The sequence below is a fragment of the Phallusia mammillata genome, chromosome 7 (genome assembly GCF_965637545.1).
Source record: "Phallusia mammillata chromosome 7, kaPhaMamm4.hap1.1, whole genome shotgun sequence".
NCBI classification, from domain to species: domain Eukaryota; kingdom Metazoa; phylum Chordata; class Ascidiacea; order Phlebobranchia; family Ascidiidae; genus Phallusia; species Phallusia mammillata.
In genome coordinates this window covers 16,017,170-16,035,437 of record NC_137258.1, presented here as the reverse complement: position 1 = coordinate 16,035,437, position 18,268 = coordinate 16,017,170, and the positions used below count along the sequence as shown (strand labels likewise).

The 18,268-nt window shown below is 38.3% G+C and overlaps 3 protein-coding genes across 3 annotated transcripts; 1 reads left to right on the top strand and 2 right to left on the bottom strand.

Annotated features, from left to right (window-relative positions):
* Positions 1 to 254: 254 nt before the first annotated feature.
* On the bottom strand, positions 255 to 7,629 carry LOC145237785 (uncharacterized). The gene is made up of 9 exons (XM_080100774.1): positions 6,918 to 7,629; positions 6,104 to 6,212; positions 4,415 to 4,574; positions 4,018 to 4,186; positions 2,953 to 3,062; positions 2,718 to 2,783; positions 2,175 to 2,391; positions 1,414 to 1,500; positions 255 to 1,030 (listed from the first exon to the last, which is right to left on the bottom strand). The coding sequence occupies exons 1-9, from the start codon at positions 7,045 to 7,047 to the stop codon at positions 600 to 602; spliced, it is 1,479 nt and encodes a 492-aa protein (XP_079956900.1). The 5' UTR covers positions 7,048 to 7,629; the 3' UTR covers positions 255 to 599.
* A 1,137-nt stretch (positions 7,630 to 8,766) lies between these two features.
* LOC145238701 (uncharacterized) lies at positions 8,767 to 12,489 on the bottom strand. Its single transcript, XM_080101945.1, has 2 exons — positions 12,371 to 12,489; positions 8,767 to 9,850 (listed from the first exon to the last, which is right to left on the bottom strand). The coding sequence occupies exons 1-2, from the start codon at positions 12,450 to 12,452 to the stop codon at positions 9,270 to 9,272; spliced, it is 663 nt and encodes a 220-aa protein (XP_079958071.1). The 5' UTR covers positions 12,453 to 12,489; the 3' UTR covers positions 8,767 to 9,269.
* A 3,195-nt stretch (positions 12,490 to 15,684) lies between these two features.
* On the top strand, positions 15,685 to 18,232 carry LOC145239132 (uncharacterized). Its single transcript, XM_080102415.1, has 3 exons — positions 15,685 to 16,065; positions 16,821 to 16,958; positions 17,389 to 18,232. Exons 1-3 carry the CDS (start codon positions 15,740 to 15,742, stop codon positions 18,215 to 18,217), a joined length of 1,293 nt encoding a protein of 430 aa, XP_079958541.1. The 5' UTR covers positions 15,685 to 15,739; the 3' UTR covers positions 18,218 to 18,232.
* The last annotated feature ends 36 nt before the right edge of the window (positions 18,233 to 18,268 follow it).

The following is an 18,268-nucleotide window of genomic DNA, read 5'->3' as shown; positions in this document are numbered from 1 at the left end:
GTCGATGTCTTTGAGCGTGTCCTCACAGAAAGGGCGTTTATGTACTCTGTGACCTGTACGACGATTTATATTCGGTTGCCGACTCGAAACCTGCCGAAGGGGCCAACCACAATTTCTCACATAAAATCATAGCAGGCTACAGATGTCACTTTTGTAAATACCAGTCCGCAAATTGCGAGCCTGTCTAGGAAATGGTTTTACAAAAAAACTGAAAATTTGTTCTTATTTGCTTTGCTCTGCACAACACGGACAAGACAAATTGATGGATCATGTTAAAAAAACGAATAGAGTAAAAGCAATGTACAAAAGACTCTTCACACAAAAACTGCAAATGCACACAGACGTTAGAAGAAGTTTAAATGATTGTTTGCTACCAATTATTATCCTAAAATGGCGATTCCGCTCTTGAAATTTAGCTGATTTAAAGTGGCAAATATGTGCATGAACATCGCAACGCTACAACACAAAAACACTGAAAACGAAGCAATGATCAGCGATTCGTAGTGAAAACCAGTACAAAGAGGCAATTAAGCCTCGTAAGGCATTCACACCTGATTCCGTGCCTAGCTACGTATACACGTGACGATACTCGTGCGTCATCACACAATACTCCTTGTTTTATGCCTGTGTGAGCGTTCTTTGTCCTCGCGCATATAAAAGTCACTAGGTGGCGACTCGTACTCGTCGCGATTGGTCGAGCGCCGGCTTTTGCTTCGTCGTGATTGGCGGTAGAGATCGGACTCGCTCTGTGCAGCTCGGGTTCGCCGCTTTGACGGTTTCGGCCGGTAGCTAGCGGTAGAGCGCACTGCGTCACGACCGCTGGACTCACCGTCGCTTGAATGGTGCCTGTGACGTCGACGATGTCGGCGATGACTGCTGTCGCTGTCTAATGGTGGTTTACGGTCGTCGTCAGAGCTGTCACGTGACCTATCGTCATCGCGCCAATAACGTTTGGCGGTGTCACCACGTGATTTGTCGTAGGCGGGCACGGCTTCTTCAGGTACGTACGAAGAGGCGCTGCTGTAGCGTTCTGTTTGTGAATTTATGTTGTTAAAACCATACCAAGCCATTTTAGCACAATTGTGATAATGAGTGGTTGTTGTCTATATCATCGTTTAACTAAAACAAATGAGTATATCAAACTGCAAATCCCACAAATAGTCGAAAGGCAAATCAATGTCAAAACTTTGCTTCGCAAGTAATACTTACAAACTTCAGCTTTAAGTACCGCTTATTTCACAACAAAAACCTTTGTATTCTTTCCTTTTTCAAAGTATATTTTAATTGCCAGACTGTTTAAATATTAATATACAACGTGCTGTTAATCGGTCAAAGTTATACATGAACGTAATACACGGTGAATATAAATGAGGCAAGTAAAGTGGCTGGTAGCGATTATTGAGATCGACTTACTTGATCCGCGATGACGTCGATAATCTCCGTTCGATTTATCGTAAAACTCGTCGTAATGACGCGCCTTCATTTCCATTGCTTCGCCAACTAAAACAAAAAAGTAGTTTAAATGAAAAGTGTTTAGCTCAAAATGCTGACTCAAGCTGGGGCAAATAACACATGTTCCGTGTGAAATAATTCGTTTAAAGTCTAATCGAAAAACATTATCCACATGGATCTATGAGATTCATCTAGAACAGGGGTTCCCAACCTGTGGTACGCGTACCACCAGTGGTACGCCAAGGTTTTTCAGGTGGTACGCGAGTAGCTTTCTTTTTTTACAAAAATTTGGATTCACAACTTTATATTTTGTTTATCTGGTTTTGTTTACACAAAAATCCCCAAGCCTATTTTTATTGTTACGTAACTATTTCTGTTGTTTCGTATCATTACGATCTACAAACTACAGGTCATGTCAATTGCCAACAAGAAGCACAGTTGCTTTGAAGAAACCGTACAACACTGTCGGACAGTTGGCGTTGATTATGTCAAATGATTGCTCGGTCAATTGGTGGACAGTAAACAAAAACAAAAATATCATTAAATTTAGTTGCCGTGCTTTAGCGTTATTTTAGTAGGCCAATGTTATTATTCTTAATAAAATATGATTCGATTAAATCAGTTGTTCTGCAAGAAGTGGTACGCGTGGCAGAACAGAGCGGTCAAGTGGTACGAGATCGAAAAAAGGTTGGGAACCCCTGATCTAGAAGTAAAGATATTACCTGGCGATTTTCGGTCGTATGGCCCGAGGTCCACGTCATTTGGCACGTGATTCGGGTCAACCAATAGTACGTTGTGTTCGTAATTTGGGTTTGGCATGCTGTTTCCACGTCGAGAGGCTTTAGAATTGAAAGCTGGACCTGGGGGAACATGTGGGCCCTCGAAACGCCGAACTTTTAGGTACACGAAGTTGGAGGTGTGGCGAGCTGCGAAAAAGACCTAAAAAAATGTCGAAATAAAGTCAATGATCGTACGAAACGCCGTTCAAGCTTTATCAAATATGTGACTTTCCAAGTTGTCCAATATTCTCATAAACTGGCCGTGTTTTGATTAAATCTCTATAAATGTTATGGCCTTTAAATTTGAAAAGAATTATGGTCGACTTCATCCTTTGGTGCCCAACTTGATCAACCAAATATGTTCCCTAAAATGTGCCATTGATATTATTGTACAAAGCTTCAAAACGGGGCATTAAATAGCAAAAAAACATGTAACGACGATGGACATGTTTTTCGGTAAAAAACAACAACATAGGGATTGCTTACCATGCTGATCATCCCAATCGAAGCTCCGATAAACGAAACCAAGTACATGACAAAGTTGGGGTAGTGCTGCAACGAGGATAAACATTAAATGGGTTAGAAATGAAAGTTTTTGGGCGACATACAAATTTGTTACTGTAACCGGAAACGAATTTGAAGAACACTTTTTGCAATGCAATTAGATGGGTGACTGTACCCACAACCATGTAAAAAGGTTACAACCTATCACAATACTTACGTTCTCGCACAATCCAACTAGGTTGCCACGTTGTGGATTATAATTTCCACCTGGACCACAAATAAGACCGTATCCGTTGTTGGATGGCATTTGTTTGAAGAAAACCATCCCTGAAAAATCAAATTACATTTTAGATGTTGATTGACAGAAAAGTAATATTTTACCAGGTTAAATATTGCCCAGGGGTTTGTTTGTCAATCGTAAAACGAATCCTACTCCAAAAGCTCTACTTGTGCTAAATCGTTTCCACTGCACCTCTTTATTTCATGTTTTGACGCATATTGTTGTTGGCTTTTTTAATCCGACGGCCCATTAAAGCAGGGGTCGGCAACCTTTTTTGTACTGCGTACCGTTTTTAAAATCGAAATTTTATCGCGGACCGGCCTTAAAAAAACTACAACTATTTAGCAATGTAAACGACTAAATTAGTTTATCATCCCCGAGATACATGGGCAAAATGTTTTAAAGCGACCACTGCATTAAAGAATAAAGTTAAAACAGGGCTATTTATAATTTCCACCGTGTTCCTTTGTCTGCTGTCACTACTGCTGAACTTGAGCTAAGTCGTGTAGCCGACGGTTTAATGTTAAGAGTCATGGAGAAATCTACACATGCTCTGACATACATAGTGCACTTGTAAATATAGGATACATCAGCAATGGACTTGCTGATATAGCAATATAACCGACAGCACAAAAACTTGAACGTTGTTCTACCTTAATGCAGTGGACTTTTTAGGCCAGGGCATATTTAGGAAACTAATTTTGTCGCGGATTTTCTTGCCGCCTAAAAGAAGTGGTGGAAATTAGTTTGCAATTTTAATGTGATGGATGAGACTATCATTGCAAATCATGACCTCATCGTATGATAAACGACTGTTTCGCGGCACAGTTGCTCTCGCAAAACACCGTTTGAGAATCTCTTTGATGACTTTAATATTGCGCTAACGGCCACACCTGACAATTTACCGTGAATAGCGTCACAGCTATGTAAGTCAACTATGTAACGACTATAGACAAGGGATGACGTTTACAAAATAGTCACCGAATGCAAATATTTGCTTACCGTACTGAACAAGGTCGACACATATGTATTGAGTAGTACCGGGACTCCATGCTGGATTGAAAACGTCCCAGCATCTTTGCATTGTTATTCGCCACATAAGAATTGGAATCACCCCGAATCCGGCAAGCACAAACCAGATGAGAACATTGAACATGGCGTAACCGGCCAACTGCGTTCAAAAAGTGTCATTGAATTTAACACTGCAGTAAGTAGGAGATATCAGCAACGCGACAGCTGGTTGTAAATAGTTGTTGGCAAGGTACGCTATACCTATTTTTTTTTACAATTGTTCGGACAATATAGCTGGGAGTTAACGGAGTATAAAATTTACTCAAAAGTTTCCGTTGGTTAATTTAAAATAACAGACTAAACACATGCTGAAATTAAATATATTTACCCATCCTGTGCAGCTAATACTTGACAATCCGGTCCTCCTTCCTGCATAATTTCGGTCATTCACAGCCTTCTTACTTCGCACAGAATCGACGAGAAATACGATCGAATTAATTGTCATAAGAATGCACAGTGCAATGAGAAAATACTGCACACCTTTAAATCTGTAAGAGAAAGTTGAATTTTCGATTAACCCATTGGCTAAGAAAGTTGGCTTCGCAATCCTTTAGCACAGCTTATAATGTGTTTGTACTACGCAATGCGTTTTGTTGTTTGATGTTGAGAACAACGTAAAAACAACAAACAGGATATCTCAAGTTTTTCTCGATTTAGCTAAATGTAATGACTTTTACCAAAGAAACAAAATATCTGAGCCACACGTTTTCATTGTTTAGTCAATTGACCGTTTCTCCTAACGAGTTGGCACCAAACAAGGTAATGTAAAGATTAAGATTGTCTAAACATCACACCCAAACGATTTGATGGAAAATGTGTGTTTCGTGGTTAAGGGGATAAAAGATCAACCATAGATATTATTTTAAGATTAAGCAAACGAGAAGCATAGAGCCTTGTCGACAATTTGCTAAAATGCGTGACACTGTCGCGAAGTTTTACTGCACGACTGACTTTTAATAAAGCACCTTCCTCAATAGTTTTCGTTAGCCGGCCAAGGTTAATCTATATTAGGGGTCGCCAACTTTTAAAGTTAGATGAGACAACCTTTTGGATTATCATATAAATACAGCACTGTCGGAGCCGCAAGACTGGTCTCCTGAACGTCGGCGGAATATTATATATCACACTATGTAAATTTCAAATGGATTTGAAGGTCCTAGCTGTGGTGTTTAGAGTCGCATTTGTGTGTTGAAAGGCTCAAACCCCTGGCATATACTATATTACACCAATAAACAATACACTACATTTACACAAAACGGCATATGCATTGTGTTTAGTATATTATCAAATCATCGCAAATTCTTGGCACTAAGGAAAGTGTAGAAAGCACTATCGTTTCTCGAAAAAAGCAGCAGTTGGTGTATCGGTAGCGCATCACACAGATACGGTCCCACTGGGAATATCTTGTCGTTTTTATCGATAAGAATCGCTCAGTCGGGAAACACCATCAACCACGGCCAACGCACTTTGCCACAAACAGACATCGCTTATCGGTGAACGTTCCAAACAAAAACACAACTTGTGCGCTTAAAAGTGGACAAACTTTTGTGAACGGTTGCTTCTATTTAAATCGAGTACAGTAGTTACGCTTCGGACTTCAACCCGAACAGCAAAGGAAACGATGTTAACATGTAAAACTGTGGTTGTACTCTATTTAAAACATCTGCACAAAAATAGCCGTTTTAAAATCTAACTAACGCCATCATTACTTTGTACTGCCATAAAAACAGTTAGGTGATGATAGACGGTAGACAAAATTATGTATCAGATTCAGAACAAATCACAGAGTGGCCTCACATGATTCTTCAAGATTTGGCTCATTGTTCGATTATTCACCTTTTGTTGTTTGTCTCAGCTCGTCAAACGGCAGCCACAGTTCCAAACAACAGGTGTAATTTTTCAATGGCAACAAAAGAACAATCACAGCGTGCGAAGGCAAGTGGCAACATGTAATTCATTGCTTAGAGCCGCCAAGTTACAACTAACAGTTAAAGACGGTACTGAAAGTGGTACTTACACTTGAGGCACTAGGTTTCCCCTGACGTTTATGTTAACTAGTTCCCATTCCTGAGTTTGTGGATTGACCCAGTATTTCGGAGGCGGATCCAATGCAGGATTTCCCGAACCTGTAACAACGCGTGGATGTTATATGATTGAAGAAACCACACACGGTTAAACTTATTGTCAGTGGTCTCTTGCTATTTTAATACAGGAAGAATACGATTGAAGATATACCAAACGCCTGCAACCCTGTAAGCAAGACACAGGTTGCTTCATACGAATTCACAATGTTAAATTTTTCATGAGATGTGCTTTTGGGAACCGTCGAGTTGCACAGGAATATCTCCATGCACTTTTAAACCTTGAAATACCGTGTTACGAGAGCATTGTCCTTTCGGCCAACAACCGAACAAAACTGGGTTGGTCGTAAATGGCGACTATTGACACAGGCTGTAGATATGTTGTCATTTGACAACGCCTTTAGCTACGAAAACAAACCTTTTCGCAAATTATCTCTGCGCTGGTTCAACCCTCGCCATCCAACCGAGTAAAACGATAGCAATACATTGACACTTCGCTGTTACGACTTCGGGTAATACTTAACTTACAGAGTGAGCATGTAAGAATTATATGGCGTGCCTCGAAGATTAGGCAGCATTAGTGAGGCACTACGATAAAATCGATTAGAGGCGGTGAGGAACAGCCCTAAACACTTGGCCTAACTACAGCCAGTTAATCAGCGGAGTAACCTCGCAGCATTTTCAATCTTTTGTACTAATATCGAAGTTATCTGCCGGTAAGTCATCAACGCTAGAAAAACAAGTTGTTACCTTCAACCGGTCCATATTGTGCCAGCAACGACAGCGTGTCATCAAGGGCCATCCATCCTGCACCCACATACATTCCAGTCCCAATCAGGTGAAGCAAGGTCAAGGTTATTGTTGTTAAACTACACTGCATATTTCTTTGTTGGCTTACGCTGGGTAAAGTAGAGCATTACAACTAGATCATTTTGTCACGCCCCATTTCACGCGAATCGAAGACAGCTTTCAACCGAACACTACCAAATGTCAAAACTAGAAATGTTCTAAATACAGATGACCCCCATACATCTTTTTAACTGCTGCTGCGATAACATAACCAACCGGTGTAAAATTCAATTAAAAAAATCAATACCACAATTCAGCAAAAAAAAATTCACCAAACGTATTGGCAAGATGTATAACTACTCGTTCCTAAAGCAACTGCTGGCAAACTAGCACATTTGGTCTCCCGTAGACTGTCACCTCGTTTCCCTTTGCTTTACATTGAGGAAAATAATTCAGCAATTAGTACAGAGCATTTGGTAGGTTAGTTAAGATCAAATTACAATATGAGCCTACCTTGCTGCCCGCTTCTTGCTTAATTTAGGCGTACATACACAATGAAACCACGGTAAGTTTTTAAAAAACTCTCGAAACAACTCAATGGCTACACTAATCAGAACGGTTCGAACTTGTTTGAATATCAAACTGGCCACCTTAACAATATTTCAGCCCGTACATTTCAAGTAATTGCTCAAAAGGAACTTTGGATAATTATTAACTGCCCCGCGGCCTCGTATTTACTTTTGGCGAAAGCACTCTTCACCATGTGCTAAAATCACCAACCGTGACTAGAGTATTTTTTCTTTGTGACGTCAGAAACACGCATAACTCTTTAGCATCTTCTAGCAGCAAATTACTTTCATACATTTTCCACCAACGGCGTATTTACCCCTTTACATGTACAAATAAAAATTGAAGTATTGTGGCATACGATTTATTGTACTTATTCTTCTATAACTGTTTGTTGTCACACCAAACAATACCAAACTTTGTGACTTATCAAATTGTCAAATAATTCTTCCTAAGTATCGGATATCAAGAGTTGCTTATAAAACCAGCACGAATGGACAACTTTTTTGGTTTAATGGAGATTTTATAAACGAATTATTCAAAAAGTATTAGTTATAGACTTTATAACTAAGAGCATTTTGACAAGTATTGATTTATATTTTATAATAATCTTACACATATTTGCAAATCATTGAAAGTCATTTTACTAGTTTTGAACTGATAGGTTTGTTCTGTTCTGCTTCTGGTGAGCGGTAAAGGCAAATCGGATTATTATAGAGCAAAACGTTTACATTCTGGATACAACAGTGAAATTACCGTAATTCTTTTTTATTTTTGTTTGGCAAACATTGCACATTGTCGCTTTTTTCAAGAAAACGACTTTCCAACTAAAACAAACTTGTTTTTAGTCTCAAAAGCATGTGCTATTTGCCGAACAAACAGACCAAAATATTTCAACACAACGAAAAACTAACATAAGACCAGCAATCCTGTAAATAAGGCGAAACACAGTTTTGTTTCATTGTTAGCGGTAGTCTCCTTGGCTCCAACAACTGTCACGACTTGCCCTACGCTACTCGGAATAGTTAAACATTAATCGGGCAATTTATTGCCTCATATATATATTGCCTGGCCCCTTATTACGCGAACGTTGACGTCACTTATGTGCTTTACGGTCTGCTGTCGAATGTTTTATGTGATCGCAAATCTACGAGCATCCACTTTCGCCTGACAGCAAATTGGCGTTTTGAAAAATGTGTGCTTGTGCGCGAACGCGCTGAAATTAACCAATTTGTGTATAACAGTGGAATGTATTGAAAAAGACGAGCATACAACTTTAAGCACAAAGCAGTACTTAGTACTTCGAAAAACAGGCGGAGATCAGCATAACGCATGACGACATAAACCAACAAAAACAACATTTCTTGGACGATAAAATATACACAAACGCATTAGTAGCCTACCACACAGTTGGACAATAACACAGATATAACACAGCGAGATTTGTACACTAGCTACTTATAACATGATAAATTTGCATCAAGAGGTGGCGCTGAATTGCACCAGGAGGCAGGCAAGACAAAATTTAAGCATAATTGCTGCTTAGATTAATACTGCACATTCACCTGCACAGAATGTTTATCACCAAGGACCGACAAACAACATGTATGCCTCAATTACATCGCCAGGAAATGTTGGCTGTATTATAGCATGCTCACAAATCAAACAACGACAAAACTTAAAAAACACACACCATTTGCCAAAGACAGACAAAGCTAGTCTTTAAACTTCTGATGACCCAACCAGTTATCTTTCCTCTTTGCCGTTTTTCAATTCTGTATTTTCTTCCGGAGGTTCTTCTTCCTCCATTGTTATCGAAGGCTTTCTTAAGTCCTTGCCTTCACCAAATTTGGTAAGAAAATCTGAATCTTTGAGTGCTCTTGGAGGCGGAGGGACTCCGGACGGCCTTCTATTCGTGTGACGGGGGGAATTGACGTTAAAAGTCTGGAAGCTGCCTCCAAGATGCGAGGGAGAGGAAGAAGAGCTATGTTGGTAGATAAAGTTCATGGTATCCTTCATTGGGTGGTTGATTTTTAAAGAGGATATTTTGTCACGCGATAGTGGCGCCTGTGAGGTATCGAAAGAATCTGAATCTTCTATTTCTTCTTTCTCTTCGTGACGCTGATGCCCAGAAAATCCTTCCACTTTAATCTCTACGTCACCCTCCTCAGCTTTTTGTTGATCCATCCTCAGATCTTTGTCGACTTCTGGCAGACTGCTTTCTTTTCTTTCTGAGGTGAACTGGCCCAAGTCAGTCGACGTCAGATTAGTGTTAGTGTCAATGATCAAGTTGGGTTCAGTCCTGTTCGAAAATTGATCACATTCCGCTGAAACACATATTTTAATTAATTAAATATGGTTTTGTAAATAAAGTAGACAAAACGAGGCCAGGTCTAAAAAATGGTTTATATCGGCCTGCAGATCTAAACACACAAAAAGACAGGTTTTCTGTTATGATTGTATGACAATATTATCTTATGTAACAACCACAGCAAATGCTCAAAGAGATTCAAAAAGTTTCAAAAAAACTTTAAATTTAAAATGAATACATATCAGGTTATATCGCAAAAACACACAGCTCGAACAGTGTAACGCACTTGCTTCCACTATCCAGACACTTAAACACCACTAGAAAGAATCAACACATTGATCGATCTGTGTTCAACTGCAACCTGTTCTCAAGTTGAAACCAAAGTGCATTGAATGAATACGCAAAATTTCATCAAAACAGTATTACCCAAAACACGTTGTTATGTATACAATGCTATTCGGTACCGGCTGTTCGGAAGCTTCCACACGGTGTATGTATGTGCTAGCAGAAATGCCGGACAAAGAAAACAAGCGAGTTAGAGTCGGTACAAGTATGACTGAACGCTCACATACTGCCTGTAACGCAACAGCGTACATTGGCGCGATATATAAATGCCAGATACACATTAGAACTAAGTTTTTTGAGGAAAGAAGTTAAACTGATGCATTGGCCCTATTTCTATGACAGATCTATACCGAATTGCATGTCATATACAAAGTTTCACTACCAAAAACTGCTGAACTACAATTTAACCAAACGGCTGTAAACTTGTTAAGTCTTTGTGCTTGCATATTACTCTTGACAAAGGTGAAGAAAAGCAAGGACTGGCCTTTTTCGCATATAGCTTGCCTTTTCAATATATTTGTCTTGTGCCGCAATTTTGCAGGGTTGCCATCTTGTTAATAATCTACCTTGTATTTATACAATTGTCTTCGGCTTTTTAGAGAATGTACAAGGATGATTAATATACATATCATTGTCCTAAAACGGAAGTTCAAACACCTCGCTTCTTTCTAATAAAAGCTACTTTTCTTCCCATTTAAACTTTGAACTGATTTTTGTCTTGAAACGCGCTCATTACTCCAATATCAGAGAAGATCGATATCAAAACACAAACACTGCACTGAAAATGCTAATGGAGACTTCCTGTTGCAATCTTGCTACAAAAACACAGCTTGTATCCGGGAGTGCAAGGACGGTCCTTCGTTGTGACAGACTGAATTTATGAGCTCCCTTGTACGCGATTGTGGTATCTTTGTTTGCACATCATTAAACGCACAACGCGGATGTGTACAATTTTTGTTCCTTGGGGTTTTGACGGGAAATACAATACATGACGTTGTATATCTGTTTACCTTGAACATGCGAATATCTCACTTAGTGTTCAATTTGTTGCCTAATGACTAATTTGTCATTTCAGAATTCAGTGTATTAGCGTTTTCCATACGTATCAAACTCAAACTCTTTTCAGGGCCACCAGACTGTTCTTCAATGTTATCGAACAAAACCTAAAAAACATACACAAAAACAAATGCTTTTCTAACATTTACTTTGATTCAAATTAGTAACTATACGCCGTGAAACCTCCAACCAACCAGCATTTCACCAAATCAAAATTTTTGCACCTTGTTAAAAACTTCCCCACCCCTAAACTTTACCATTTTAAGAAATCCGTTGCTACACTTTTGAGACTCGATTTGAAGCACAAAAGACTATGGAAGCGAGACTATTGTTTCACAGATTCAAAAAAGGAAGCTTTTTTCTGCGATGCTCTTAAAATGTAATCAGATTGATTGATTGTGCTATTTATAAAACAAATCACATCTTTTAAACCTCAATTAAAAATCATTGATTCGTATCTTCGGCGGGTTGACACAAGATGTAGCACGCGCATTACGTTTTGAAAATAAAGAACGGCATGTTTTGGAGTTTTATGTTTTTGAAGGTTGGAATATGTATGAAAATATTGGTAGCAGTCATTTTTTCCCATCTTGGCTCTACAATTCCATTTTTGTTTTAAAACCTATTACTTTAAATGTTCGCATATTTTAAAGTTTCCATCAGTAGAAACGCAAGAGCACGTATGGAGCAGACGCGTTGTAAATTTACGATGTCTATGGATCACGCGCTACATGACTTGTAACCGTAGCAACTCAACAACAATCTAGTATTGAACCCAACAACTACAAAAACGTGCCTGCCACATTGATTGACAATTTTGATATTTTCACTAAAACAAAGTCTTCAGTCAGAATACTTGATTCTTCTACGTTACAATATGTACTTGATACATAAGACACTGTTTTGTACAATGTATAGAGGAAAAAAAACAATCAATAAAAAACTTTTTTTAACTGCAGCCGGTATAATGTCATATTCAATCACTGTTGTCTATAGCGCGACTACAGTTAAAAAAATCAACACAATTTCATTCGCTCCATTATGGATTTGCTCGCTATGTCAACAAAAACCATTATTTGACATTTGTCATGCAATACGGTTTCAAACATAGCCTATTCATAATATAACAACCAACCTTTCATTTCCAGGGTCGCTGTATGTTTTGACTTTGTTATAGAAGGTTCGACGACCTTCGCGGTTGATGCAGTGCAGCCCATTATGCAAGATGAACAAAGTTGTCAAATGTATAAATTACATGTCAGTGTAACAGCGGTACAATAGTTACAACAAGATAAAATACAGCAGTCCCTAAACAGTAAACAACTGAAATTAGTAATCAAAATGCATTTATTGTAGTTTGTCAAGGATGCACATAGCAGTTTTTAGGTAATTATCCCTAGTTTTTCGCTTATTGTTAAAACGTATTGAAAATCAGTAAAATGGTAGGCACAGACCATAATAACCATAACTTCAATAAAGCCGAATATTTCTATTGTCCTGGGACAATGGATGTCTTGGTTCGCCACGTCTTAAGTGCCCCGTTTACCTTGGTGCATTTGAGCAGAAATCAACTCGATTGCACTACTTGAAGGTGTCAAGTGAAAAACTTTGCGACCTTTTGTCGAAGTCAATCGAAAGGCCATTGCCTTTGCCCCGGTAACAATAGTTTCTAAACACACTGTTTGTTTCGCTACTTAGAGACTGCTGTTGCTTTGTGTAAAGCTTGTTTATGAGGAATACACACAAGTAACTGCCTTCCCTTAGCTCAATTGTAGTCAATAATCGCTGAATAAAACACTTGAACTGTTAGAATTGAATCTTTGCTGGATTCCCAACATTTAGGTATACTGACAGGGCCGAAAGTGAATGCTGTATAGGACTGGGCAAACAAGGTATTTTTGGTTACGCTTTATATCATAAAACTCGTTTATCTACGGTCGTAACTAAAAGAGGTTAAAAACGATAATGATCCTTTTGGGTATTTACAGCTTCTTCAAATTGATGATGCACCATAAAAGCAACCTCGGTCGTTTTACCGATTTATTTCTTGATTGTTTATTTCACAAAAACTCGGAAGTTTCAGCCATCAGTAACATATATTTTTACCTTACGTCACATCAGTTGACAGTTGACATAGCGATGACTATCGATTAAAAACGCCAACTCACATTCACCACATCATATTGCCACTTTCCTTTCGAGATAAGGATCAACTAACGAACATGGTGGCTTTCACCATACAGTGGGAAGGTATCAAGATTAATGGAATGTTACATGACAAATATTGGCCCTTGTCAAACAGCAACGACCAACCCGTGTTGGCGAATCACCCAGAAGGGCCGTCCGTATCAATATATGTTTAAATAATGAGATAAGTTCACACAAAAAGGCTTAGTTGCCAGTCCTGGTGAATTTTATAGGCTAATGCAATAAATCACGTTGATATTTTCTACAATGTTAAAATTGATTCTTGTCGAATTGATAGTTTGATTGCGTTGGTGGTTATCGCCTATCGACGGTGGTTTCTTGTGATTTGAATTTTATTGCCTCAGGCCAAAATCACCAAACCTTAATGTGCTTCATGACGCTGCACATGACCTGTATCGTCTGAACCCGCCATAACAATTTTTGCATTAGATCTGCTTTAGAATTAGATTAAACACATGATTATTTACCTTTAAGAAAACTGTCAAAATAACATTTAAGAGCAAGGCAACCTCAATTCAGACATTTCAGTAAGTCAGTGTATAAAACCGCAATGGGATTAGCTTTGTTCAAACGTATGAAGTAAGTTTGGTTGTTAGGCTGTATTAGAAATTTCTTGCAAAGTTCGAAACAGACAAACACGTTGCTGCGTCATATTTAGGTGTAAAACAAACGTATAATAATCCCCTGCTTTCCGTGTGTATTCTCCTCAATAGTAATGAGTAACCATGTGCAAAAAAGGCTCCACATTATTCAATTGTTTCCAACGCCCGTCGGTGGGTTTTCGTTTTGCAACCTTATATTACTTTAGCGATCGAAATTGGCTGAATATAGGCCTTACGACATTATCCACGCCACTTTTATGTTGAGGTTTAATGTTGGTAAAACAAAATTATGTTTGCAGAGGCCCGGAATTTATTTGTAAAATGACACCTATAATTTTCCGAATTAAATTTAATAAACAAACAAATAGAGATGAAACAAATAAGAAACTGTTTATAAAATAGGACAAGAAAATTTGCATTTAAGTGTGCTAAACCATTAATTTTGAAACCACACGTTAAAGTATAAAATTAGTCACAATGCGTGTAAGAAGGCTTGTCACATATAAAACAAATCACACTGAGGCACGAAATGAAATTGGTTAAATGTGAGGTTGCCGTCGGCTATGTGATCCTGGCAAAAATGCACAGCCTACGCATAATGGACGCAACAGTGCCCAAGGACTGCATTTAGCGTAAGTTGTAAGACCAGTTTTTGTTATCTATATCGTCAAGGCTGCGATGTTACTTGTTTCTGAAACGTGCGATACGCATTTTTTTTTACTAGAGGTTCGTTTTTCAAAGAAGATTTTATTATTTTTAGATTTTAGTTTGGGATAAGATGTTATTTAGGGATCTTAGACCCTGCGCATATTAGCATTACCACGTTGAATGTTTACTTCATTCCTTTATCTTTCAAATTTCTTAAGGATTCTTTTGTGCGTAATAATTTGAAACCATTTTTCATGAAAGATCAGCGCAAAAATTTAACGTTTTGTTCAATTGTTTAGTTTAAATAGTATAGTATAGTATAGTACTGAGTTGTCGGCCTATATAGTTGTTTACAAATGGTATAAGTTTGACATCTGTCTGGAACACATTGCAATTTGAGGTATCGGCTTTTAGTGTGAACTCACGACCCCACAGATTTTGGATTAATACACATTATACCGCAGCAGCCCAAACATTTCACATAGGTTGATTTACTAAATGCGAATGGAAGAAGTAACTGATGTACAGCTTTTGTAATTGAGGTATCATATTAAATCATACTTAAGTTGACATTTAACAGTTTTCGAAAACTTAAATTAAGGTAAAAATAATGATTTTTTGTCTGAAAATTGTTGTGAGAAACATGTGACTTTAAAAATAGCATCGTTTGGGAGTTTGGACTTGAGTGTTTCTGTTTGAGACAATTAAGTCGAGTTGTATTTGCAATGTTTTTTTGCTTAAACCCTGCTGCTGGCCACCTACCTAAGTAATTGTTAAAATAGGTACACTTGTTTGCATTTATTGAGTTTGACTTCCTGTGTACTTTTAAACTTTGCTTTTCAACATCTGAAGCACTACCAATGCTACTTTTTCTCACAATGTATAAGAAATTATCAAAACAAACCATTTCCGATGGTTGCTTTAAGTGAGTAATCCTAAAAGATTTTAAAATATGCAAATTATTTTTTATGTCTTCGTTTGCAGACTGCAAACAATTTTTGACTTTTTAATGCTGCTGAAATAGAACCTGCTTACGAAATGCTGTCATGCCAGTTTGGACGTCAAAGCAGCGTGGATTCGTTGTTTTGATGGTTATATCCGTTGCCGTGTATTTGTACATAAACCGACAAAACGAACATCAACAGTTGCTTTCAACTGCAGGAAGTGCAAAAGTACTTTTTTTTGAGTCACATCGCAACAGAAAAATTCACTCATGTTGTGACAATATACTGACAAATCTTACCAAGGGTAAATGGGTTTTAACATCACCAAAGAAGGAAGCATTTCATGATGAGATTTTGTTAAGTTATTGGAGACAAAGAGGGATACAAAAAAAGCAGTGGAGGGAAGATCATCAGTGTGGTTATTACAGGTAAAACGAGTACAATTATAACAATAAGCTGTCAAATTAGGTTAAAAACATTTCTTTGTTATGTTGGAACAGCTGCCTAATCAAACTATACGGTACAAATAAGCAATTTTGCTGATTCAGGGTAGGGTTTCTCAAATTTGCCAGTTTGGCTTATCCCGGGATTCCGGGACAAAAACAACCTTAATCCCGGGATTCTATTCGATTTTTGTTAAATTTGTAACATTTGTTTGTTTGTTTCATTTTTATTTTTAATTGGCCGGCAAAGCATCAATGCATTTCGTCGAGGCCGCCGGTAAGCTGCCTGTTATATTCCAAGTTAATTGAATCTTTTTTTGTTAGATGTTTTTTTAAATTGAAATCAGTTTCCGATTTAGGCGAAAAGCTACAGAGATAGGATTAGAACCGACAACCTTGTGACACAAGTCAATAGCGCAAAAATCAGCCGTCTTGGCATTTTACAAATTAACAGATTTTCACCAACTGGAGAGGTATAACGCGAATTTGACAAACTGGAGAGCTATAACGTGGGTTCTAAGTTAGAATGAATTTCAGGGTATACCGAACCAAAAACGCACTTCCCTTTCCATAAATGTTAAAGATCTGACAGTCCATTCACGCAAGATCCGGTGGCCCATTTAAGTTTTTTTCACCTTTAACGCAGCCACGTCACAGTTCTTCAGAAAGTTAAAAAGTTCTGACCTAATAGCTGCAACATTAAGTGCCTCGCAACTAAACGGAGATTTGAAACACGACAGGTACCAACCTAAAATGGAAAATTCAAAGTGGCCATCAGTCGGGAGTTGGTGCAATCCCCATGGAGATAAACCTTGCTGCACTAACAAGTGGAGTGGTTTATGTCGACCCGCAGATGCCACGTTTTGTTCTTGCAAAGAGTAAGTAAATGTTTGACTGTGTGTAAGCAAAATGTTTGACTGTTTTTTATTTTCCCGTTTTGCCACAGTAAATTGTTATTTTGCCATTGCAAAGGCTTGGCACGTTGTATGCAAATGCCAAACATTATCACATAGTTATATTTGACTATACGCTGTTGGTGTCATAAATGTCGTAACTTGTTGGGCCGTTTGTAAAAAATATTCTCCAAAATGACAAGAAGTAGGACAACTTATAAGGTATATTCAAATTTATTTTTCAAAACATGCAACACTAGGTTGTACAATTGCAAGACTATTGCAAATTGTCTAATGCGGCTAGAAGGAGAATGGTAGCTTTTGCCAAAAATGTGAATATCACCAAGCATAATTTTCACAAACGGTATACCTATTTACCTTTTTGGTTAATAACCTATTATCATTGTTCCTGCAGATGCATTGATTCGCGAGATTATCACCATGCTGAAACCTGTTCCTGGAGAACGGCGGACGAACGGTGCAGTTGGACCAACTACACTGCTTCATCTGCATGTGACGTCATAGAGGATTCACCTTACAATGACATTTACTTTGTTGGCGATTCGTTCATGCGTAACATGTTTCTTACCATGATCATGCTGCTCTCTGACGACCCCGTGCGGGGAGCGTGGAATAGGAGCATGACAGCAAAAACTCGGAACCTTTGCATTTCTGGACAAATGTACTTTTGGAAAGAATGCCGTTCAATTTTGAAGAGCATTAATCAAGTATATAACAAACATGCACTATGTGGCGGAAGAGCGCCGAAGTTCAACGTCACCATGAAGCCTTTCTACAACCTGAAATTTAAAAGCGATTTTCTTCACCTGGTGGAAAGTTTGTTAGGAAAGCGGGGATCTCTTATTATCATAGGTGTGGGTTTTCACATACAATGCTCTGCTGATGTTGCAATTAACAATTTTTTAAAGCCAGCCGAGAGTTTAATCAGAGAATACTATCAACACAAATTTCCCGTTGAGAGATGGCCACACATCTATTTTGTAGCGCCAATGCCGATCGGACTCCTAAAGGCACCAGTTTATTTTTCGTTGCAAAATGAACAAAAAATAGACGAGTACACTACAAAAATGCAAACTTACTGCAAACAGCACCGAATTCCCTTGTTTGACTTTCGGTCTCTAGGAAAGTTTATTCATAGCTTCGATGGGACCCATTACGGCCTTGGTGTTAATCTCATAAAAGTTCAAGTCCTTTTGAATTACATCCACTCACTTAAGCGCTGAGATGAGCATCTTAGTTGTGGTATTTATGAAATAAAAGTTGAATGTATGTTG